Below are 26,701 nucleotides of genomic sequence, written 5' to 3'. Positions count from 1 at the left end.
CATAGAACTGATCTGGCACCTCTCTGTTTATGTAGTGGGCTACTGTGCAGTTGTTTATGAGAATTTGGATGAAAGAATCTTTGATCAGTGGTAAAAATGCCTTGCTACTAGACTCAAACATTTATGTGTATGTAGGACTCCCCATGAGGCCACAGATTGAGTCAGCATCAGACCTATATGTGCTCCCCAGTGCTTCATGGATACATCAGAATTGTAGATGGTATTGGAACAGCAACTGGTATTCCCACATGTACATTTTCTTTTGTTGTCCCATCATTTCAAAGAGTTTAAAACTGATCACTGAAAGTGAGGAGTCCAAGTTATGTTGTGCATTTTTGGTTTGTATATTGACTTGATCCAAGCTTGAAAAGGTCAATCACAGATGGGCAAAGAAGTCAAAGCTATGTGACACCATATGGTCTAGAAGTTTGAGAAATATCTTCACTGATGCCTGAGTGTGATTTTGAAAGTAGAGGATAAAGTGCCTTATGGTCTGAAATCTGTGGAAGAAATGCACTTGTTGCTATTGAATCTAGTTGAGCCCCTACAAATTCCATCAGCTAGACCTGAACCAGATTCTATTTTTTTTAAATTGATTTTCAAACCTAAGGATGAAAACAGGATCTTCTTCACTTCTAAGGTCACCTGTTCCCGAGATTTTCCTTGTACAAACCCATCACCCAGATGAAGGAAAATGTGTAATCTCTGAGGGGTAACCATGTTAGTCTGTATCCACAAAAACAACAAGGAGTCCGGTGACACCTTAAAGACTAACATATTTATTCGGGCATAAGCTTTCGTGGGTAAAAAACCCACATTTTCACTCCATACATCTGAAGAAGTGGATTTTTATCCATGAAAGCTTATGCCCAAATAAATCTGTTATGAGTGCTGTGACATTGCAGTCTATATGGTTTTATAAAAATATGCTAATGAGTGAATATAATGTAACTGGAATATGCTTCATGCAAAAGGTCTCTTGTAAGGTATCATTACAAAGCTTATAATCTACTGAGTGTGATCATCCTATTTGTATAAATGTATCATTCTTGTACCTAAAACTAGAAATATGAAATATAACTCTGAGGTCCTATTGTAATTATGCAAAGTGTGGGCCATTAATGGTGGTTTGGAATCTTGATGACTCCCATTAACCAGGACAATTGTCTGCAGCTGGCTGTGTTTTACCTGCAAGTCTTCCTATATACGTGTGTGCTGGCAAGTGGGTAATGAAGTCTTGCAGTGACATGTGATCATGTCACCTGAAATGGAATCCATCTTTAACCTAGTGTCTTTCCATTGAGAAGGAGGGGGTGGGAACCCAGAGAAGGACAAAGGATTCCTGCCTTATGCAAAAGATATATCAAGGGGTGGAACAGGACAAAGGAGGAGGAGCTATCATGAAGAATCCCCTAGCTACCACCTGAGCTGGAACAAGAGCTGTACCAGGGGAAAGAATTGTGCCCAGGCCTGGAACATGTCCAGTCTGAGGAAAAAACTTACTGAAGCATCTCTGAGGGTGAGATTATCTGTATTCAGTTTTATTAGACAAAGATTTGCGTGTTTTATTTTATTTTGCTTGGTAACTTACTTTGTTCTGTCTGTTACTACTTGGAACCACTTAAATCCTACTTTCTGGATTTAATAAAATCACCTTTTATTTATTAATTAACTCAGAGTATGTATTAATACCTGGGGGAGCAAACAACTGTGCATCTCTCTCTCTCTCTCAGTGTTATAGAGGGCGAACAATTTATGAGTTTACCCTGTATACGTTTTATACAGGGAAAAAACGGATTTATTTGGGTTTAGACCCCATTGGGAGTTGGGCATTTGAGTGTTAAAGACAGAAACAGTTCTGTTAGCTGCTTTCAGGTAAACCTGCAGCTTTGGAGGAAGTAATTCAGACCCTGGGTCTTTGTTGGAGCAGACGGGAGTGTCTGGCTTAGCAAGACAGGGTGCTGGGGTCCCGAGCTGGCAGGGAAAGCAGGAGCAGAGGTAGTCTTGACACATCGGGTGGCAGCTCCCAAGGGGGGGGTTCTGTGATCTAACCCGTCACAAGTGCCTTTTACATCAATGAAGAATTGAAGGCTCCAGCACAGTCTTAAATAATTATAATAATAATTAATGGAGATATCCCATCTCCTAGAACTGGAAGGGACCTTGAAAGGTCATCGAGTCCAGCCCCCTGCCTTCACTAGCAGGACCAAGTACTGATTTTGCCCAGATCCCCAAGTGGCCCCCTCAAGGATTGAACTCACAACCCTGGGTTTAGCAGGCCAATGCTCAAACCACTGAGCTATCCCTCCCCCCCCTCAGTGCAGACTTCAGTGCAGACTTCCCTCCCCCCCTCAGTCTTCCTCAGTGCAGACTTCAAGGAAAGCCTTCTCTCGTCAGGCACTGGAGATTGAATCTGTTGCTCAGCGCTGCTCCCTAAATTTCACATTTGTCAGACAGCACTGATCTCTGACAGCTCCAAAAGTGTTTGGGAAACCTCCTCAGGTCTCCATGATCCTCTTAAACTCAGGAGTCCCATCCCTGGTGACCAGAGCACTCAAGAATTGTGCTGGTACTGAAGAACTTTCTGGACTCTGTCTCTGTTCAGAATCTGAAAGTGCCCACATGGACTTTTCTATAAGGAAGAGTTTTAACCTGGACTGTCTTTCTGAGTGCACTTCTCAATAAATTTCAAGATCACATATTTAACAACATGCTCTTCTCCTGGGCAGTAAAGATACCTGTCATGAGCGTCTGTTGGGGGAATAGCCCCTCCCCCACCCCCACATAATTTAGAAGCCTGAGGGTTCGACTGTTCATGTGACTAAAATCCTACTAATTGACTGGGAGGGGGAGAGGGAGGAATTATATTTTTTTAAATTAGAGGCAACACACACACTAGTAAACACTAAAGCCACAGTAACTCAGTATTAAACTATCCTAACAAGTAACTATAAATAGGACATCAATGTTGTTCCATTTGCTATGCTTAGGGTGGTCCAAAGGAATTGAATGGCAGTTGGGGTTGTTGAGCTTGTTATACCCTAGGGAAGGAGAGCACAACCCTTACTGGAAACTACTAATGAAAACATTGCAATCGGCTGCACTGGGGCACACCATGAGTAGAATCCACATGTCAAGTACTCGAAGAAAAACTAAGTTAGATGCTTTATTTCACAGTTTAGTCTCCCATATCAAAAGGCAACTGCATGCACTCTAATAGCAAGAGGAAGAAATATTGAGAAAGGGAAAACACTACTGACCACTGGATTTAAGCAGACTGATGATCAGGTAAAAAAAATAATTAAAAAATTGTTTACTACTGCCTCAATGAATATCAGGTTTTAATCATATTTTTGGATTTCGCCTTGCTTGATGGACATTACACCAAGATCTAATATAGTGAATTTTTCAAAAAGCACAAATCTTACCTCATCTAAGTTACAACCATATTCTTTACAAAGGACTTCAATAACTTTTGTATCTGTTTCAGTTTGTTTTGATGTACGTGTACTCCTGTTCTGACCTCGCCTTGGAGCTCGAGTTGAGCCATTAATAGACATTGCACTCACATGAGATTCTGTAGAGACAGTCAGCATTACCACAGGATTAAAAAAAAAACGAACAAGTTGTAACTAAAAACCAAAGAATACTTCGGACCTTTACATTTAAGCCACAAAAGAGGGTGATGTGGTTTTAAGAAGAGAGTCTACATATGCTATACAGTAGAACAGGAAGCACACCTATGGTTTATATACCAAGAAAGGGGAGTTGCATCATACAAAATCCACATGAACAGAAAACTAATGAGAGACTATCTGTATAAGTCTTTAGACATTATGTGTTTAAAGCTACTTATGTATGGAATTTAACACTACTCAGCACTTTTCATCCACAGCTTCCAAATCATTTTGCAAATGGTGAGTAAGCATTATTCTCCTGTAACATCCAGAGTTAGGCCACAAGTGAAGACTACATTTCCCAAAAGCTCTACAAAGAAGGTTACTTACTTGTAACCGGAGTTCTTTGAGATGGACTTTGCATATTCACACTCTTGGAATGCACCCAGTAGGTGTAGCAAGACAGTGGTACCTTCTAGTAGTGGCTCACCCCTCCCTTTCTCCTCCCACCGGCAACACTCATGCAGACTCAAGGGGCATGGCATGGCCACCTCAGTTCCTTCCAACCTCTAAAGTGCAATACCAAGTAAATACAGAATTAGGACTCAGCGATCTCAGAGAACTCTGGTTACAAGTAACCAACCTTCATTTGTTCTTTGAGTGTCCTCTGCATATTCCTACTCTTGGGATAGTTTGACAAGCAATACATCAATAAAGGCAGGAGAGAGCAGAATCTTAATTGAATAGTGATTGAAGTACTGCACTGTCAAAATGAACTTCAGACGTGGATCAAGATCCAGTACTTAATTTGTGCCAGGGCTTGCCAACGCCACCTGATTAACAGTATTACTTATTTGCGAAAGAAATACCTTGAGAGCCAGATGGATCACCCTCAATTCTCCGAGGACGTTCTGTGGATGTAACCACCACATTACAGAAAGCCGAATGTCGTTTGGTACTCTATTTTAAGCCAGTTTTGCTGCTGCCTCATTCTGAGCCTGGTACGTGGAATTATGTATGTTGTAGAGGCCATGAGGCCCAATAACATCAGAAAACACAGTTGAAAGGGCTGTAGCCCCAGCATCTGTATGGAAATGGTTATTTTCAAAAACCTCTCAAGAAAAAAAAGCTTTTCTTTCAAAGAGTTGAAGACTGACTGAAAAAGGGACCTCTCCTTGTTTATAAGGACACAAGATTTTGAAATGAGAGCAGGTCACCTCAATGGCTTCTTCTAATTCTTCTTTGGACGGGCCCTTCAGTAGTCAATCGTCTAAGTAAGAGAAGATAAAAACCCTTGCTTCCTCAGATGAGATGCTACTGGAGCCAGACATTTGGTAAACACTCAGAGCACAGCGGAGAGGCCAAAAGGTAAGACTCTGTATTGAAGTGGTCTGAATGAAGGGCAAAAGGTAGATATTTGCAGTGGGATATCCTTAGAGATATGGAAATATGCCCCTTTAAAGGTCAAGAGCAGCAAACTTATCTAGAGTAGACAGAGACAAAATGATTAAAGCCAGAGACAGCATTCTGAAGTTGCCTGATTCATCTGTTTAGAGCTCTGAGATCTACATATTTTGTACCCTGGTATTACTATGTCTCATAGATTATCAACACAGCACCAGGTTTCTGTGATACCTATTATATCAATATCCTCATTTAATACCAGGCACTCAACTTCACAGATATCAGTATTTAGACTTCTTGCATTTGTATATAAGTGCTTACAAAATTTTTGATATTTAAAGCTGTCTGCCTTCATGTGATGTAAGGCTATCTTCTCTGATTATAAGAGGAAGAGGAAGATGGGATATTGCCTCTGATACCTGAACACAGGTGTTTACATCCTCCTTCTATAGGAATTCTGCCTCCTTAAATATCTCGCTGTGGATCACATCTTTCAGTTTTCCCAGTGTCTTCTCCATTTTTGCATTAAGTAAATCATCCCCTTCAAAGGGTACGTCTTCTATTTTAAATCCGGTATTCAATGGGAGAGAAAACAAACAAACCAAATATATCTTTGCAGAGCTATTGCAGATGCCAATGATCTTGAGGCAGTAGCAGGAACATCTGATGATGCCTTAAGAGCGTGCTTGGCCACATTTTGGTCCTCTATCAAGGGCTGATATTAATTTCTTTTGCTGTTCTGGTAAAATGTTTAGTAACAGACATTGTCTCCCATAACAAACTGATATCTATCCATAACTGCTTAGTAGCTAGCTATGCACATGTTTAAGGAGAAGGAAGAAAAGGATTTTCTGCCCAGAGAATCCATTTTTTTTGCTTCTTTATCCATGGGGGTGGAAAGTTGAAAAGCTGATCCAGACTTTTGCTGTGTTGCTGCTATAATGAGTTTGGCTGAGGGTACACATGAAAACAATAAAATCCATCCTGTGGGATCTGACATAATTTGTCTGCCTTTTTAGAGATTGGTTGACACAAAGACGGTTTGGATCAAAGAATTTTGCAGTTGCCACAGCCATTCTAATACAGGCAAGGAGAATTTAGCATTGGCAGTAGACCCCAGAATATGAAAAAAAATGGATGCGAGTTCTTCTCCAAAGCTACTGATGGCGATTTTTAAGTTGATGCCATCCTATCAACCCATTCATGCAACTGAATTGCATCCTCAGAGGGAGAAGATGCTGTTGCTTCTGATGACATCATCACGGTAGATGAGCCACTCAGTATCTCTGTGACATCATGTTGAAAGTCCTTCTGTGGAGGTCCCTCCTGGTAATCCTCTTCTAAGAATATGTCCTGTTCTAATGGGGGTGGGGAGAGAGGCATTCTGTAATTCACATCCACAGATTGCGTTGGAAGATGCTCCGGCACTGGAGAATTCAACGTTCTAGACTGATAAGGGGAAAGAGAAGAAGACATCCAAGGAGGCATAGGCCAGTCCTGCCAAGTTCCCCAATCTGGTATTATATTCCCATGAAGGATACAGTGGGAATCTGGCATTACCTCATGCATAACAACTTTGCTGGGAGAAGGCTATCTTTGACATAATCATAGGACCCAGTTCAACCTCCAATTCCGGATCACATACTGAAGCCTTCGGCGCACCCTAAGAGTGGGAATATGCAGAGGATGCTCAAAGAAGAACCTGGAATTTCCATTCAATGGAATATTTAAAATTTATTTTATTTATTTTACACAATTTGGAACAAAAAACTGACATTTTTGAAATTTTCCACAGAAGAAAATTTTAGATTTTTGTTTCATTAAGGTCAAAACCATGTTTTTTTTAATAAGGTCAAAGTAGTTTATATTTCATCTTTACTGAATTAATTTTTATAATTATATGTTGCATATATCAATGTATAAACTATTATAGTATAAATTAAAAAACAAAATATAAAATTTTACATTTTAAATCGGTATTCTAGATTGGTAATTGTCAGTTTGGTGATTGGTAACTGTTCAATCAAAGTTTTTGCCCAGCTGTTCTACTTTGGTAGTCTCATCTTAGTCCCCTTTTGTTTTATTCATATAATAATTTAACACAATTTAAAGCCTTTCCACTGTCACCAGGACTTGAATACTACAGTGTGTTACTGATCAAGATTGAGAAGATCTGCCAGATTTGTGAGAGAGCTTAAGCAGTGCCTGTGCAAACTGTGGCTGGCACTCATCTGGAATATTAATGTAATACTTTGCATATTGTCAACTCAATATTTATTTTTCTTAAATCTCCAGCTTCTGGAGTCAGGTGATATCAGAATTTCACCTTTCATATTAAAACAAGTTTCTAGTTCTCATAGTTGCATTAAAAAAAAAAAAAAAAAAAAAACAGAAAATGTCAGCCCTTAAGATTCAAAGGCGGCACAGAACGCAGATTTTTTTTTTTTTAAAATCTCAACTTTTTGGGCCAGACTCAGGATTTTTGAATGTTTGAGCTTGGCAGTACTATGGATAGTGTCTATCCTACATCAATACACTTTACAAAGGATGAATTTAAACTCCTATCACCTTTGGGGAGCCATATCTTAACCCCAAGGCTATTCTTTCTCCATTAGTTATTTACATGGATGTTAAAATTGTCCTCATTTTAGAATAAAAAGGGAGAGAAATAGTATTTTTGACCATTAGAGTTCAAATGGAGTAGGGGCAACATCAAGACCACCAATAATCCATCCATTTGAAGCTATTCATCAATGAATAATCAGAAATTCAGGTTATCCGTATGAGTTATGGAGCAAGACAAAAAAGCCAAGGATATTACTGATGATATCCTTCCCCAATCCTGTTAAAGGAAAAACCCAATTAACTCCAGCTTTTTTCCTTGTTCAATATATCATTAAAATCTGTGTCCCCTGGTGGAAGATACCCAACATAAAAATGAAGTACTATCCAAAGTTACACAAGACTGTTATTTGTGACACCACTTTTAGTGTTCTTAGTAAGATTTCCCAAGTTTTAAATGTACAAGGAGGACATACTAAAAGTTACTGTTTATAGAAGTTTATGATTTTCAACAGGAATGAACATTTACTAATGTAAGAGTTAGACTTAAGTCAGCTCAAAGTCAAAGCAAGGAAAGAGGAGGTTACCTACCTGTAACTGGAAGTTCTTCGAGATGTGCGGTCCCTATCTGTATTCCACTGAGGGTTTATGCATGCACACATGTCCAGAGTCAGAGAATTTGAAAGCAGTAGTGTCCATTGGTCCGCACATGCACCCTTGGCTCTCCTCATGGTTTCGTCCGAGGTAATAAAGGGTGGGGTGGACCAACTGCATCTCCAATTACTTCTCCACCACATATCCAACAGATCCATAGCAGAGGAGAAGGAGGGTGGGAAGTGGAATACTGATAGGGAACGCACATCTCAAAGAACCTCCAATTACAGGTAAACAACATCCTGTTCTTCTTCATGTGATGGTACCTATTGTATTCCACTGAGTGTGATTGTCAAGCATTACCTAACTCAGAGGAGGTTGCGAGGATGAAGATGGAATGGTTGAACAGAGGACAGCCACACCAAAGGAGGCATCCACCACTGAGTCCTGCATCAAGGCGCAATGCATAGCAAAAGGTGTGTACTGAACTCCAAGTGGCTGCTCTATATATGTCCCAGAGCGGCACAACACAGAGGGAGGCTAGAGTCAAAGCCTGGGCTCTTGTGAAATGGGCCTGCATCCCAAGCAGGTCTGATAACAGAGTGTAATGAACCCCGAAATCCACTTGGAGATTCTCTGTGTGGAGATTGCCTGCCCTTTAACTCTTTCAGCTATTATGACAGTTGGGGGAGGGGGAATTTCCTGATTGGCCTTCCACCTGCAGAAGACAAGACCAAGGACCGATGGACATCGAGGGAGTGGAGTTGCCATTCCTTTTCCGAGGAGTAAGGCTTCAGAAAGAAAGCAAGTAAGCGAATGGATTAACACAAAACTGGGAGATGACCTTTGGCTGAAATTTGGGATGCAGGCTCAGGAAGACTTCATCTTTATAGAAAGTCGTGAAAGGAGGGTCCGCCATTATGGTCTCAAGTTCACCAACCCTTCTTGCCAAAGTGACAGCAAAAAGGAAAGTGACTTTCATGAAAAGGAGGGACACAGAGCACAATGCCAGCAATTCAAAGGGTGATTACATTAGTGCAGGTAGAACTAGGCTGAGGTCCCACTGGAGAGTGACAGGTGGGGAGATTCTCATGAGGCCTTTCCAAAACCTAGCAGTCAGTGGAAGTGGAAAGACGGAATTTTCTTCCACAGGTGGGTGGACAGTGCTATCTGATGCTTAGTGGACCTTGAGAGAGTTGAGTGTGAGACCCAATGCCCTCAAGGACAGGAGGTAGTCCAGAAGAAGTGGAATTCCCACCACTTCTGGGGAAAGCCCCTTTTGTTGGGCCCAGGAGGCAAAGTGTTTCCACTTGGCCCGGTAACAATGTCTAGTGGACTCTTTCTTGCTACTAGAGAGGATGTTTTGCACCTCTGATGAACATGTCAGTTCTAGAGACGCTGTTCATACAAATACAATGCTCCGAGAAGCACTTGTGAATTGTCTGATCTTATGCTGCGTCAGTAGATTGGGGAAAGTAGGGATGGAAACTGGGGGATGGGCAGTCATGCGGAGGAAGTTGGGAAGCCAGAATTGTCTGGGCTAGCAAGGGGTGATCAGGATGACTGTCGCTCTGTCTCGTCTGATCTTGTGGTGTACTCATGGTAGGAGCGGAAGAGGTAAGGCATAGTTGATCTGGTCTGACCAGGGGAATATGAGAGCATCGCCCTGAGAAGGGAGATCAAGACACCCTCTGCCCCCGCAGCAGCACGTGCTTGCATTTATTGTTGACAGGGGGAGACAAAAAGGTCTCTGGTCAGAGTCCCCCATTGGTCAAAGATGTCACGTACCACAGTGTCATGGGGTTCCCACTCATGGTCGATCACAAAATGTCTGCTGAGCAAGTCTGCAATCACATTGTGTCCCCGGGAGATAGACTGCAGATAAGAGAATCTGGTGGATGATGCACCAATTCCAGAGGTTGACTGCGTCCGTACACAGTTGACGTAGTAAACATTGGCGTTGTTGTCCAACATGGTAAGAACAAAATGGGAACGGATGAATGGGAGAAATACTTGGCATGCCTTCCTTATAGCCCTGAGTTCCAGAATGTTGATGTGCATCCTGGATTCCCACGGAGTCCATGTTCCCTGTATCATGTGATTGCCCATATGCACTCCTCAACCTATGGAGGGATGAGTTGGTGATGATCGTCTTGTCCGGGGAAGAGGGAAGAAAGGGAACCTCTATGTAAACCTGTCTACCAGTGGAGGGGAGTACCCAGGGTAGGACATGAGGTCGACGGCATGATGCATGGGTGAGTAAATCTTCTGGAGCCACATCTGGAAGCAGTGAAGGTAAAGGCAAGAGAAGGCAGTGACGTACGTGCACGAAGCCATGTGGCCAAGGAGGGACAGGTAGGTCCTGGCTGGGACAGAATTGTTGACAACATGGGCTATGAGTTCTTGCAGAGTCTGGAACCTGTCCGTCGGTAGGCAGGCTCATCCTGTGACTGAATTAATGTAGGCCACTATAAAGTCTATGGGTTGTTTGGTCCAAGGTTGATTTTTCAACACTGATGCTGAATCCAAGGGAGGAAAGGAGGCTGAGCTACATGGAGGTTGAAACTTGGGCTTCGCATCTGGATCGTGCTGCCAGGAGCCAATTGTCAAGATAAGGGAACACAAGGACCCCATAATGCCTGAGGTATGCCACCATGACTGAGAAAACCTTGGTGAAGACCCTGGGAGTGGTGGTGAATCCTCATGTAAGGACCCTGTACTGAAAATGGTGTGAGCTGACCATGAACCTCAGGTACTGTCCGTGGGCTGTATGAAAGTCTATGTGAAAGTGGGCATCTTGCATACTGAGAGCTGTTAACCACATGCCTTTTTCTAATGATGGGATGATCGCTGCTAACTTGACCATACGAAACTTGGGCATGAGGATGAAGCAATTGAGAAGGCACAGGTACAGAATAGGTCTCCATCCGCCTTTCTTTTGGAAGTTGAATAGGAACCCCATCCCTTGGTATTCCAGAGGAACCCATTATATAGCTCCTCTTTGTAGTAAGGAATTCACCTTTAGGGTGAGGATGTTGTCGTGAGAGTGATCCCTCAGGGGGGATAGGGGGAGAGGCTGTGGATGAGATAGCATGATGAACTCAATTATATAGCCACGTGGATGACATTTTGCACCCATTTGTCCACTGTTATTGCACTCCAATCTGATAGAAAGAGTGCTAGACAACCCCAGAAAGGAGTGGGGTGGTTCTATGGCAGTAAGCGAGGCTCTCTAAAGTAGTAGTTCTCAACCAGGGGTCTGGGGCCCAACTAGGGGGGCCGCGAACAGGTTTCAGGGGGTCAGCCATACAGGGCCGGCATTAGACTTGCTGGGGCCCAGGGCAGAAAGCCTAAGCCCCGCTGCCCGGGGCTGGGGCCCAGGGCAGAAAGCCTAAGCCCAGCCGCCCGGGGCTGAAGCTGAAGCCTAAGCAAATTAACTTTGCAGGGCTCCCTGTGGCATGGGGCCCCTGGCAATTGCTCGGTTTGCTACCCCCTAACACTGGCCCTGGCTTTAATATGCAGAAAAACAGTTGTTGTGGCACAGGTGGGCCATGGATTTTTAGAGCATGTTGGGGAGTGGGGGGGAGCCAAGAAAGAAAAAGGTTGAGAACCCTGCTCTAGAGTTCCTCAGAAAGATCTTTTCTATGGGAATTGCATCTGGCAGGAAGAAGATTGTGAAGGTGGACCCGGAGAACAAGATCTTTGAGTCTTTTGACACTTCTGTGGTGGTTCGTACAGCCTCTGATGGAAAAACTGGAGGTTCTGTAACATTGTGCGGGCAGTGGACAGTAGAATTTATGCTTGGGAGCAGGTGTGTAAATACCCAAGGTACGAAGTGTAGCTCTCTAATCTTTGAGGACATGGAGAAAAATCATCCGTTTTCTGGTTAAAAAGATGGGATTCATTGAAAGGCAGGTTTTCAGTGGTATTTTGCAATTCCCTGAGGAAACCAGAGGAACAGAGCCACAATTCCCTCCGCATGACTATGCCTGAAGCCACAGTGTGCGATGAAGTATCTGCCACATCCACAGCTGATTGAAGGGATGTCCTTACTACCAATTTCCCTTCCTCTATTGCCTAGAAGTGGGTCCTGTCTTGCTGCAGCAGTTTTTCAGCAAAGTCCCCTAGTTCGCTGTAATTCAGGAAATTGTGTTTGGCAAGTAATACCTGATCATTCAAAATCCTGAATTGAAGGCTGGCTGAGGAGAAGACCTTGTGAGCCAAAAGGTCCAGCCGCTTGCCCTCCTTATTGGATTAAATGGAGCATGGGCACTGTTGTTTGGACTGTTCCGTCGCTACCTAGACCACAAGTGAATTGAGGATGGGAGGGGGTGCAAGAAAAGAAACTCAGATCCCTTAACTGGTACATAGTAGCATTTTTCTACCCCTTGAGGGTAGGCGTATTGTGGCTGGTGTATGCCAAACTGTTCTAGCTGGCTCGAGGGTGACATTGTTAATTGGCAGAGTAACTCTATCCAGTGCTGATGAGTGAAAGATGTCCAGAAGCTTACATTGAGTACCTTGGATCTCCTCCAGAGGGATGTGAAGCTCTCCTGCCACTCTACACAGGAGATCCAGGCCAGCATGACAGAGCCGGAGGATGTTATGGTGGGCCCCATGGAACCAGTGGCTCTGTGGTGGCTGGAATGGAGGGATATTGCCATAATATAGAAGGCTCCTTGGATATTCGTAGTGGTGGTAATGGATGGACAGTCCCTGACCCCATCCGACTCTTCCGAAGATGAAGACTTGGACACCTGTTCCATCAGCAGTATCGTTGGAGCTGGTGGAAGCATATAGGCCATCGGAGCATGGGGTGCCTCAGCTGTGGCATGTCATGAGTGGGAGATATAGTCTCCCTAAAAGTAGAAGCCTCCAGAAGGCGTGGAGACCTCAGCTTTCCTAGAACAAATACTTCTTGGGGGTGCTGGTACTTTTCCTGACTTCCCTGGTATTAAGGGTATTCTTTCTTCACCAGGAACCAGAGCGGTGGTTTTCCCCAGAGCCGACAGTTCTCGCAATCTATGGGGTGCCGATACTGACAGGATATGCAGTTCAGTACCTGATACTGGCAGATCTGTCAGCTTGTGCTGTCTCGTCTTGTGTTTTAGAGCATGCTCCCTCCCCATGACTGGAACTCGTGGAAGGAGTGTCCCCTCTCTTAGGTTTGGGGGAAAACTTACTGCCATGCTTATGTGCATGCTTCCTTACCTCCCGACTAGGCCCCGGCACGGGGTCCACAGTGGTGGTCTGCCTGTGCCAGACTCAGATTCTGTAGCTGGATGCACACTCCTAGCTCTCTCTCAGGCCGATGTACCGGGGAGCTGCCCAGCCTAGGTCAGAATGAGGTCTCATGGCAACTTCCATGAGGTGCTTCCGGAGGTGGACAGCCCAGCCTTCTCGGGTAAGGCTGGGGAAGGACTGCACCTGGATGCAATGTGGTGAGAAGGAATTGGAGATGCGGTTGGTCCATCCCACCATCACTTCAGACGAAACCATGAGGTAAAGCCAAGGGCGCATGCACAGACCAATGGACCCTACTACTTTCAAATTCTCCAGCTTCAGATGAATGGTGCACATGTGTAAATCCTCAGTGGACTACAATTGGGACCATCACTCGAAGAAGAACAACAGTACCTATATAGCAACATTCTGTATACACCTTTTCATTCTGAGTTACGATTCCAACCACCGTTTACTCCATCTACCCACCCCTCTTTCCTTCTCCTCTTCATGGCTGCATATTCTGTCCCCTATACTCTTAGACTGGACCGTAGTTGAAAATTCTGCAGTGAGGTGATGTTATCACATTACTATACATCAAGAAAGCTCTGTAAAATCATGCCACCGTCCACCTCTCTTTCATTTATGTAATATCCCAATCAAAATTTAAATAATGCTTTTCAATCCATTTTCTCAAGTCCCTTGTATATTCGGTAGCAGTATTGCTGATATACTACCAAGCCATTACAATACTCCTGTGGGGGTTGGGGAGGCAGTAAAGGGAGGGTAGGGATAGTAGTAGTAATGAAAGACTTAATACATTAAATATATTGCCATGTTCTGTTTCATTCAATAACCCAAAATTTAAATACAATTGTGAAGTAAGTTAAGATAGAACAGAAGATTTATTGCATTCAGTGTGGGCACTGTTGAAGGCCCTAAGGAGACTGAAGTTGACTTCTTTATGAACTTTAAGCTTCTGAACACAAAAGATTAAAATCCTTACTGTATGGCTCCTTGAGCATTGCCGGTGGTGATAGTTTGATAAAATAATCAAGGACACATAACAGTAACTGGAAAGAGATCACCAGGTCATCTTCCATTTGCAATACTTTTCCTGAAAATGTAAAAAAAGAAGGACTTTATGAGTCAATGCTTGGAGTTTAAATAAAATTATTCCTGACAGAAGGTTTCACCTCAAAACCACTGTTAATGGATTCTAGAAAACGTCACCTAGGATGTGAGCATGTCTGAAGTTTGATGTATTTAGCCATGCATGATTTGTAAGGATTTATCACTCTGGAAAGAACATACATAGCTAATTCATATTTTTTTCTTAAACTGTGAATGAAGTTCTTATTTTCCAGCACATGACTTTTTCCCCCACACACACACTTTTTACTCAGGGAGGACACTGTAGACAACTACTTCGACTTCATGCATCACTATTTTCTATTTATGTAATTTTTCCCCCTTTTCTGTTCTCCAATTACTACTTAAACTTGGTTTTACAAAAAATACTTAACTTCTCTTCATTTATACAGTCAGTTAAACGCACAGCAATTGTTATATTCCAAGCTCAGGTTAGTCAGGCTGTCCAAACAGTCTTTGTGATAGCTGATATACTTACAAGTTATAGAAGTAGAAGAATTAACAGCACTTGAAAAATTAACAGTACACGGTGTCTACAGTTTAACAGTTATCCTTACCACTAGGACTAGAAGGTTACCACCTAGGCTCGTTTCCAGCCTCAGTTTGACTGAGCTCATCTACTTCCAAACCTCTTACAGAACTTTTTTATTGACCTTCCTATACCTGGTAGAATTTTACCCCTTCCTCATGACTCTCAAAAAGGCAAAGCAGAAAACCTCCCATAGCCTTACTTTATGGCTATACTCAAGAATTTTAGGAGGAAACAAAAACTCCATTGTTTCAGCTGCTCCTAAGCAGGTTTTATTGACAGTTGTAAACACAGGAGCTTTGTATACACTAGGGCTCCCGCTGGTGCAAATGAACTAATTCTGGACCAATGAGGATTTTTTAAATAAATTCCTTAGTGTAGAACAGTGGTTCCCAAACTGGGGTTCGAGAACCCTTGGGGGTTCACGAAATGTTACAGGGGGTTCTCGGAAAAAAATTCCCTAATGGTGGACAGAGCTGTCCCTAGGGACCCCGGGCAGCACAGGGCCAGCAGCCCGGAGCCCCTGGACTTCCAAGAGCTAAGAGGATCAAAGAAAGCGTATCTATCACACTGAGGAGATTTAAACTTCAAGACTCCTTATAAGAAATGGAAAGGGAGATGGATATTTTTTGCTGTTTTTAAAATTAAATAGGCAGCTAGTATTGGTTTTAAAATTATTATGAAGAACAAGTTTAAGCTTTGTTGTAACGTGCATTGTTTGTCTGGACTGCTCAAGACCTGAATGCCTGTGTAGGAGGAACTCCTTTGAGTTGGCTTCTTAAATACCTTCATGCTGTTTCATATCTGATACTCTTTGATGAAACATAGGAGCCTTGTCTTATAACAGGCTTATTCAAAGTGATACAAGCTACAAAAGTGAGATCTTGGAAGAGTGTTGCCATTTTCATAATGTAATAAAAATACTGCAATGATAAATAAGAACATAAGAATGACCCTACTGGGTCAGACCAAGGGTCATCTAGCCCAGTATCCTGTCTTCCAAGAGTGGCCAGTGCCAGATGCCCCAGAGAGAATGAACAGAACAGGTAATCATCAAGTGATCCATCCCCTTAGGCTCATTCTCAGCTTCTGGGAACAGAGGCCAGGGACACTTAATAATTAGTGTGTAATAAGCATGTCATAAAAACAAATTTTATATTTCCAAGATCACTGCTTTTATAATTTATACTCAGGTAAACGAGAAAGTCCCTGGAAATATTCATTTTTAGGGGGGGGTTCTCATGAGACTTGACATTTTAGTGAAAGGGGTTCACAGGTTAAAGTTTGGGAACCACTGGAGTAGAAGAGGCTTTAGATGCTGACTGTACTGCTATAACAATATGGTGTTGGCCTCCTATCCTTAACTAAGGCCCAAGCCCTTCACAGAGTGAGTCTTACCACAGTGAAGAAACAATTTTACAAACTTCTCCAGGTCCATTTAAAAATATATAAATAAAACACTGGTCACTTTTAGGCAGCCATTTCCATGAAATAGGGGCAATTATTTAAAAAACAAAAACCCCACACATTCCACCCTTAAATCCAAGTGGCCAGAACAGCAACAGCCTCCTAAAAGGCAGGAAAGATATCACAAACCATATTCAAACTTCCCAGTCCATAATACCAGCTAAGAGAACAGCCAAACAGGGTCTTGCTTCTTGTATTGGAGATATCAAACAAAAAGTTTATAAATTCACTCCATTAAAAGAAATTAAAATAATTCTACTATAAACATAATTTACCTTTCGCCAACAAAAAAGTGATCCAGGAAGTTTTCAGAACCAATGGGAAACTCAATTCAGCAGAAGTCCTATACACAGACAACAAAGTAGTAAAAATTTCGCAGCAACAGTTCTACAACAATTCTGAATATAGTCTCTGGAGAATCACTTGAGTCTGTGGACGCATTCATTTAGGGCAACACAGAAAGTTTTCCTACACTTTAAGGTTTATTAGATCACAATACATTCTGAATGGAATTAAAAGTACAAACAAATTTTGAAATGGAAAGGTTAATTGTTCTTATTCCATTCAAGAAATTCTAAGCATTAATGTCTGGGTGAAGGAAGTGAACGTTTATAATTTACTCAAATTATTGTTGTTAGTTTTCTCTTGCTCATGTCTTTGACAAAAAGGTCCTATTCTCCAGTCACAGCATTAACTCAGTCTAATTTCGGGAGCAGACAATATTTCCTCTCATCTATTACTATGTTTATGAAGCTCATCCTGGCACTGTTAGTTTCTTCCATGCTGATCTATAAACCAGCAGGTGGAGATATTCAGGGTGCAAGTGGCACCATCAATACACTGACCAAGTATATCACTTCCCACTGAAACTCCCCAAGTCCCTGCTCAATCTAAACTAGTCATGTGACACATTGGTGCCATCAATAGATTGGGTTTTTTTGTATACACTTTAGAAATAAGTAGTTAGAAAAGTAAAATACTAACATATGTTTTGGATTGCCTCCTAAATTTTATATATATAAATTATAAAAGTCAAACTTACTGACTGCTGGGTTGTATCATGTAGATAAGTCCACAAGTCCTAGAAAAAAAATTCAGTTCCTTACTTCTCAATCTAAAACAAATGTGTAGCATTATGTATTTCTGCTGTATTTAGCTGAAACAAAGGCCACCTCAGAAAACGTCAGTTATTGTAATTAAAGAACATTGCCAATCTGTTTTACAAGTGGGCTGTTTATAACTAGTAGTTTTACAAGGAGCAGCTCTTGTTGGAATGCTTATATCAAACCTCACATAATAAAGCAATTTAAAAACATCATCTATTAAGTAATCATCATATTTTCCAGAAAGCCAGGATTTACATGCATGTTATTTTCCAATGTCTTGTAAATAAATAGCAGAGTCTGTAGTACACTCTCAAACCACTGGATGAAATGTGTCTTGAGACTGTTTCACAGTCTTTATTGTATCAATGTTACCATCGCATGATTCTGTTCAAAGAGTCTTACCATATCAATTTCTTCTTAAAACCACAGGCTCTTGGAGTCAAGCAATTAAAAGAGACTCACAACTCTCATTTTAAAAATAAGTTGCCCTAGCCCTCATGGTTGAGGGGGAGAATAGAAACCACTAAAACATGACCCCAGTGTGCAACCTAAAGGCTCAGGAACCAGAAGTCAAAAACCTTTAAAAAAATAGTAATAATAACAATTGTAAAGCCTCATGATTGAGTCAAACTCAAATTTTTGAATGCTTGAGGTTGGCAATACTGTTTTAAATTTTATCTTTGTAATTTGCCTCACAGTCTCTTCTTCTATAATGTCACTGTACAAACGTTTTACCGAAAAAAGGTCAGAGGGGGAAAAAAAGAGGAATGGGTGGGGAAAGACACCAGACAAATATTCAGGGGCAAGATTTAAAAGGAAAAAGGGAATATGCAGATTAAGTGACATTTTTATACTTCAGAAAAGACCTATGGTTAGGGTTGCCAACTGCTTAATTGCACAAACGCAAACACCCTTGCCCTGCCCTGCCCCGCCCCTTCCCCAAGGCCACACACCTGCCCTGCCCATTCTCCGAGGCCCCGCCGCTCCGCTTACTCCAGCCCCCCTCCCTCAGTCGCTCACTCTCCCCCACCCTCACTCATTTTCATGGGACTGGGGCAGGGGGTTGGGGTGCAGGCTCTGGGCTGGGGCTGAAGGGTTCGGACTGTGGGAAGGGGCTCCGGACTTAGCCTGGGGTAGGGCATTGGGGTACGGGGGAGGCTTCAGGGTGCAGGCTCCAGGAGGGAGTATGGACTGTGGGAGGGGTGTTGGGTACAGGAGGGGGCTCAGGGCTGGAGGAGAAGGTTGGGGTGAGGTAGGGGGTTTGGGGTGCAGGCTCCAGCCGGGGCGCTTACCTCAGGTGGCTCCCGGAAGTGGCGGCATGTCAGACAGCGGCTCCTAGGCTCACAGGCGGCCAGGTGTCTGCGCGCTGACCCTGCCTGCAAGCAAGCACCACCCCCACAGCTCCCGTTGGCCGTGGTTCCCCATTCCCAGCCAATGGAAGGAGTGGAGTCAGCGTTCAGGGCAGGGGACAGCGTGCAGAGACCCCCCCTGGCCGCGCCTCCTCCTAGGAGGCGTTGCCGGACATATCACTGCTTCCGGGAGTGGCGCAGAGCCAGGGCAGGTAGGGAGCCTGCCTTAACCCCGCTGCACCGCCAGACTTTTAGTGGCCTAAAATCTCCCAGATTGGCTTCAGTAGCCTCCAGGAGATCAAGCCCAATTCTGGGTCACTCCTGGCCAAACCAGGAGGGTTGGCAACCCTATCTAGGAAAAGCAATTTAGGAAAGCAAATCTATCATGTCCCTTTAGGCAATGGGGAGTATCAATAGGACATGCAGCAGCAAAACCTGCTGGAGTGTTGCTAAGCAACTGAAAAGAATTTGTTTACATGAAAGGAATAGTTGCCTAACATAGGAGGAGAAATATGAGGGGGGGGGGGAAGGAAGGGAGGAGAGCAAGAACAGTATATACCATGGGCAAGAGATAAAAGCCAACCTGTAGGCAGACAGCTTAGTAGTATGTTTGAATTTCACAGCTAACAAACATGAAAATGCAGACCACCAAGAACTTAAGACTGAAATCACTTATAGCTATTCAGTGGCCCTGTCTCTATGCTTGGTTTGGTTGCTTGTGCCCCAATGGCTGACGATATCCATACAATACACCTTCACAGTCATCCTAAAGGGATACTTTAGAGCCATGGGACGTTTTTTGGTGATGCACTGATACAAGAGACCATAACAGTTCAATGTCACAAAGCTGAAAAATACTTTAGCACTGTAGCAACTCTGTCGATGCCACAAGACTTGTGGCCCTCTTGCATTGATGCTCAGTGCTGTGAAGTACCTCTCACTGAAGACTGCAATCAGAAAGGAATTTAAGAGTATTCTAAGGAGAGGTTGAGGTACTGGCATGAGGTACACACTAGCACTTGAACGGAGCAAAAATCTTTGAGAGCTAGGAGAGTTCATCCTGTCCCAATAAACTCAAGAATAGCAAATTGCCTGTATTTCTGTCCTTGGAGAAATATCAAAACTCTAAGAGTTCTCTAAAGCAGCCTATGTTGGTTAAAAAAAAAAAAAAAGATCTACACAGAAGACTTAAATCTGCACCATTCACTTTCAGTGTCTCCTTTCCATCCGCCTCAGAAAAGGCTACTGCTTTCAATTAATTAATTTTGGGTTAGAGTTATGCAAGACTGTCTATTTCCTCATGTCATCATGACAAATGGCTCACACCCTTAATACACAAGGAAGGGAGCTGCTGACAGACCATTTCCCATAAGCCTTCAGCTGTACAGTGTCTTTCAGTATACTTAATTCAGCCAGCAACCAGGCTATCAGGTGTAAAGATGCTGGGTCACTGTTCTAAGAGACTGTCAGGTGGAATGGGTAAGGTGACTGGGGTCTGTGTTGATCAGATAAATCTAATACCAGAATTGCCTGGCTCATGCTGGGGCTATCATGATACACCCTGTATCCTTGCCTCAGGACCCTCAAATCTCAACATTTTTCTCAGGCATTTGGGGAGAGGATGGGATGTGAACTGAATGAGATTACTTAGGTGGTGAGGTTTTCAGGGGCAGTTTATCTGTACCATGCCTAAAAAAGGAGGCTGGAGGCCCCTGGTGTTCCCATAGTACAAATAATAGCAACAGAAGCAACAACAGGATGGTCTTATAATGCAGTATAATAGTTATGGTGTAAACATTATAGTGTTTCTGCATAACTGATTTTAAGATACTGAGAAATATGCCTAAAGTTTAGGATGGGCACTTCTAGTACAGATGTTTTAGAAATCAAAATAAATGTTGTCAGCTAAAAATGAATCAGTTTGTTTCATTTGTTTGTTTCATTTGTTTGAATCAGTTCAAACAAAAAAATTGTGAATTTTACCTTTCAAACTTGTGATATAGTGCAGATAATACATCATACTTCTTATTCAGTCGTGATACATTACTATCAACTTTAGTGCTTATGGTATCCATGTTAACATCCATCTCTCTCAGCAACCGAAAACATGTGCACACACTGCAAGGAAGAAGACAGATGAGAGATTATGAGATCTGTTTCTTTAAAAAAAACAAAAACAAAAAAAACCCGAACATTTACCTTACAGTAACTGGTTCTTTAAGAGGTGTTGTACACACACATTTCACGTTTGATGTACATACTTTTCATATGCTCAAGAAGTTCTTTTTAGCTAGCAGTGTCTAATGGGGCCAGGATTGCGCTTTTATGCCCTCATATCTCCCTCTCCCCCAGAATATAAAGAGCAGAGTGGGCCCAACCTTGCCTCAGTTTCTTCGCAAATACAGACTCATCAGAGTAGGGACGGAGAGCAGGTGTGGAATCAGTGTGGGCAACATATCTTGAAGAACCAGTGTTACTGTAGGGTAAGTATCTGCTCTCTGAGTGATTGCCCACACAGATTCAACTCTTTGTGATTAACAAACAGTTGTCTATTTACCTGCAGGTGGGTATAAGGAGTCTATCAGAAGGCAGCCCTGCCTGGAGTGCTATCCTATCGCATGTCACAGCACAACCTATGCTTCTGCCTCCATTTCCCTTTCAATAGTTCCCAAAAATATACAAAAGCATTCCAAGTATACATACGCTCCCTTACAGGGTAAATTTATTACAAAAGCAAACTCCATGCTACAAACCATAACAAACCAACTCGCCAACATTCCATCAACAAAAAGTCCCAATGTCTCTCACCATGATCTGTATCTCAGTACACCTCCAGCATCCCACACCATGATTCACTCCCAGGTATTGTTCTGGGGTCATTAACCCTGCCTCACCCAAGCCTTCAGCCTTCGTTGGCCCTATGGTTTCAGCTCTCCAGCTCAGAGAGCCAGTAGGCTCTCCCTCTGATGCTCTCAGCCTTCAAGCCCTCTCCAGCCTTCTTTGGCCATGGCTCTCTGGCTCAGGAAGGCCAGCAAGCTAGCTCCTCCAGTGATTTCTTGCAATTTCTCCCTCTTTCCAGGGAGGGCCAGCAGAAAGCTTTCAGTTCTCTGCAACTTTCCCCAGACCTCCTCCAGTCTCCTGACTCCCAGAGAACCCTCACACTTGCCCTTTTCCTGCCTGAACCAGGCAGCTCTCACCTGCCCCTTTCCTGAGTGACCCTTGCTAGCTGCTCTCCCACTTACTAGGCCCAGGTATCCTCTTTTAAGCATATTTAGGAGGCAGTTGATGAGTCACAAATGCACTAGAACCCCTTCCACTTGAAGGGGCCAGTCACCCTGTGACAGTCTTTTTTAACTAGTCATGCAGGACAGCCCTATAGAAATGGTATCCAAACCTCTGGTCTGCACTAGGGCTTCTTGGTGCTCTGATAATAGAAATAGTGAGCAGTAAATGTGTGGACCAAGCTCCACATTGCTGTTCTACTCATCTCAGGTATGGAAACTACCCAAACAGGCAGCCAAGGAAGCTTAAGCCCTAATGGAATGAGCGCTAGTATGGTCAGGGAATTTTTCCTCACTAACTGATAAGTTCTTATGCAGTCAAAAAACCACCTGGATAACCTTTAAGTGAATGGTGGTGCCCTTTGTCTGTCAAATGTCATTAATAGCCTAGGTGTGTTCCTGAACAATTTTAATTTATCTAAATAAAATGACACTGTCTAGCATGCAAATCTTTGGAAAGAAAGTCACTTAGTGAACAGACCAATATATATAGAATTTTGAGACTACCTTGAGCAGGAACTTTGGGTGAGGTCTAAGGGTAACCCCATCATTCTGAAATACCATAGACAGGGGACCTGACATACAAGCCTGTATCTCTCCTACCCTCCCACCTGATGTAACATCCACCAGGAAATCAGTTTTCATTGAGAGGTCGTAAAGGGAGCAGGTTACTAAGGGCTCAAAGAACACTGCTAGTCCTATATTCAGATCAAAGGAGGGAGGCAGCACCCAAATCGGGAGGTAGGGGGGAAATACATGCATGAATCCCTCAGGAATTTTGTTACTGTAGGATGTGAAGACAGCATGGTTTACAGATAATTCTGCAAAATGAACTCTTATTTTGAGTTGATGAAGAGTCCAGATTGCTTTCAAATAAGTTGCCCAGTATTGTTGAAACTGGAGAGGTCAGTGGTGAAAGCTGTTGCTGAGATATCTTGATGGAAAAATCTCTTAGTTTAGTTCTGTAAGTCAATTTGATTAAAAGGTTTCCTGTTCTGGAGTAGAATGTTCTGAACCTCAGCTGTACAGCGTCTGTCAGTATACTTAATTCAGACAGCAACCAGGCTATCAGGTGTAAAGATGCTGGGTCATTGTTCTAAGAGACTGTCAGGTGGAATGGGTAAAGTGACTGGGGTCTGTGTTGATCAGATAAATCTACCACCAGAATTGCCTGGCTCATGCTGGGGCTATCATGATACACCCTGCATCCTTGCCTCGGGACCCTCAGAGGGTAAGGTTAGAAGGAACCACCAGCCCATCTAGTTCAGTGGCTCTCAACAAGGGGTATACATACCCCTGGGGGTACACAGAGGTCTTCCAGAGGGGACTCAGCTCATCTAGATCAGTGTTTCTCAACCTGTGGGTCACAGCCCCCAAGGGGGTCATGGGACAGGTTTAGGTTCGATTGTAAGTGCAGGGTTGGCATTAGGGGTGGAAAGCAGGGCAACTGCCCAGGCCCCCACACCCCAGGGAGCCCTGCAAATCTAAGTTACATACTTCAGCCCTGCCACTTGGGGCTCAGGCTTCAGACAAGGCTCACAAGTGAAAAACAATTTCAAGTATCACACTTAAATGTAAATAATATTATTTATATTTGTGGCAGAGCTCCAACCTTTACCCCGTGCGTCCCGCGCTTCCAGGCGGTTTATGCTAGCTTCAGAGGCTCACTGCAACCCTCCACGTGGCCCTTCTCTCTCTAGGGTCAGGGATACAGTCTACTGAGCCCTTTTCATCATAAGCCAACAAGGAGGTTGGTCAGAGAACTCCCACAGTCTCTGTTGCTCCTACGGCCTCATACCAAAACAGTTTAGCCTTTTGTCCTGACAAGGGCCTGTCTTCCCCTCCCAGGAGGTGTTCCTGTAGTGGTGGGTTGGGGGGAACCCGAGCCCACCCTCTACTCCAGGTTCTGGCCCAGGGACCCTAATGGTAGCAGCTGTTGACAGCCAACCTTTCACTGCCAGAGTTACTACATTTCCCTGGGCCACTTTCCCACAGCTCTCCTGCTTCTCCCTTCTTCACCCTTACCTTAGGGCTCCCTTATCAATAACTTGAGGGTGTCTTCATTAACCAGCCCTTCAGCTGCACTTCCTCTCCCCTGGCTCTCTTTGGCCTGACTGGAGTGAGCCCTTTTATAGCATCAGAGGGGCCTTAATTAGAGTCAGATGCTTAACAGCCTCACCTGACTCTTAGCAGGTTAATTGGAGTCAGGTGTTCTCATTAGCCTGGAGCAGCCCCTACTCTGGTCAGTCAGGGAACAGAAAACTGCTTATTCAGTGGCCAATATATCTGCCTTCAACTACTCTGCTGTTCCCAGCTGGTCTGGGTCTATCACAATTCCAAATCGATGTATTTTATAATTATGTGGTAAAAATGAGAAAATAAGCAATTTTTCAGTAATAGTGTGCTGTGACACTTTTGTATTTTTATGTCTGATTTTCTAAGCAAGTAGTTTAAGTGATGTGAAACTTGCGGTATGCAAGACACAGCAGTCTCCTGAAAGGGGGACAGTAGTCTGGAAAAGTTGAGAACCACTGATCTAATCTGACCTCCTGTATACCACAGGCCACCAACACTACCCAGCACCTGCACACTAAACCCAACAACCAAAATTACACAATATTACAGCCCACAGGAGACTGAACTATTATCTGCCACAGGCAAAGAACAGGAGTGGCCAAGGAGCACCAGTAAGTGAGGCCTCCACAACGGCAGGGAAGTTAAGTTATATATATCCAGATGATCCTGGCAAGCAACCTGCATCAGCTGCAGAGGAAGGCAAAAACCCCTAAAGTCATTGCAAAATTCTTTCCCAACCCCACATATGGCGATCAGTTAGACACCGAGCATGTGAGTAAAAACCAGCCAGCCAAGCCCCTGAGAGAGAGAATATGCTCAGTACAATCTCAGAGCACTGGCCCTCCCCATTCCATGTCCTGTCTCTAGCTGGGGCCATCCCTGATGCTTCAAAGGAAGGATATTCAAAAAACAGAATACATAGAGGGATGGAAATCCTTTCTGACCCCTGCTTGTGGCTGGCTGAAACCCTGAAGCATAAGCATTTAGGAACGGAAGACATCCTAGATACCCTATATACACCCCTATATACACACTACTGCAATATTTGTATAAAATAGGCCTTATGAGGTATATGAAAGCTAACATGCTTGTTATTGATATAATTGTTAAATGCATGTGTTAACGTTATACATGAAGCTGTGGATTCTCTCTATATGATGTTACTAGAACAAAGTTTAAGACCAGAAAGCCTAGGGTATGTCTACACCCAGCCGCTAGTTCGGCGGCTGGGAATCGAAGTTCTGGGTTCGACTTATCGCGTCTTGTCTGGACGCGATAAGTCGAACCAGGAAGTGATCGCCGTCGACTGCGGTACTCCAGCTAGACAAGAGGAGTACTGCGGCGTCGACGGGGGAACCGCGGCGTCGACAGGGGAGCCTGCCTGCCGCGTGTGGACCGAGGTAAGTTCGAACTAAGGTACTTCGAACTTCAGCTACGTGAATAACGTAGCTGAAGTTGCGTACCTTAGTTCGAATTGGGGGGTAAGTGTAGACCAAGCCTTAGTCTAGGTATAAAGTGATAAACAGGTCTGTCCTAGCCAACAAAGCTATCAAGCTAAACCAGCAGGGGTTATCCTGAGTCTAAACGTGAGAGATGTAAAGTTAAAATGGCTCCAGCACCCAACAGGAAATTTAATCCCCAGGAGGCCTTTCAGACTTGTAAGACAAAGAAAGCCCCTTAAGAATATAATGAACAGAGAGAGAGAGAGAGACTCCATCTTGATCCTTCACATTAAGGAGACAAAGAAACCAAATGATTTAATCTCTGTGATGGCTCCTGGCCAGGAAAAAGCTAGAAAGGAGATGCAGAGTGCCCCCCCTCCCCCCACAGGAACCATCTTGAATAAAGACTATTGTGCTAAATAACATTTTACACGCTTAGATGCATGTTTTCACTTTTGCTTGTAACCATCTCTACCCTTTATCTCCTTTACTGGGTATTATTTAATCCATGCTATTTTGTTAATAAAGTTGTATTACTTTTACCATAAACCAATTCAGTGCTGTGTTTGAAGGGAAGGGTGTATTTACCCGTTAAATTAATAAACTGTCATGCACTTTAATAGATCAGCAAACTCAGCATCTTCTGTGAATGCACAGTGGTAGGGGCTGTGCATTACACAGAAACATCTCTGAGGAGCTGAAGTTCACCGACTGTCACCTGCTAGGCAAGGTCTGGTTCAGGAGTGCCTTGAGGAGTTTGCTGGTGAGGAAAACAGACTGGTGTGGAAGAAAACTGACAGTCTAATCGCCAGCAAAACTTACTCTTGCTGAGTCAGAGAGAACACAGTGGCTCACAGGTCTGGGTATCCCCAGAAGCATGTTTCAAACACATAAATCAG

General features: G+C 43.4%; 1 protein-coding gene across 3 annotated transcripts in view; it reads right to left on the bottom strand.

The window, feature by feature from the left end:
• RB1 (RB transcriptional corepressor 1) overlaps positions 1-26,701 on the bottom strand; it is a 165,401-nt gene that overhangs the window by 113,885 nt on the left and 24,815 nt on the right. For all 3 annotated transcript variants that reach the window (XM_065416876.1, XM_065416893.1, XM_065416885.1), the window contains 5 exons: positions 20,987-21,121; positions 17,591-17,629; positions 16,824-16,891; positions 14,407-14,517; positions 3,429-3,577 (listed from right to left, as the gene is read on the bottom strand). In XM_065416876.1, the coding sequence (XP_065272948.1) occupies positions 3,429-3,577; positions 14,407-14,517; positions 16,824-16,891; positions 17,591-17,629; positions 20,987-21,121 (502 nt within the window). The remainder of the gene's footprint in view (positions 1-3,428; positions 3,578-14,406; positions 14,518-16,823; positions 16,892-17,590; positions 17,630-20,986; positions 21,122-26,701) is intronic.

The sequence above is a fragment of the Emys orbicularis genome, chromosome 1 (assembly GCF_028017835.1).
Source record: "Emys orbicularis isolate rEmyOrb1 chromosome 1, rEmyOrb1.hap1, whole genome shotgun sequence".
Lineage (NCBI taxonomy): Eukaryota > Metazoa > Chordata > Testudines > Emydidae > Emys > Emys orbicularis.
This window is presented reverse-complemented; position numbering and strand designations above follow the sequence as displayed.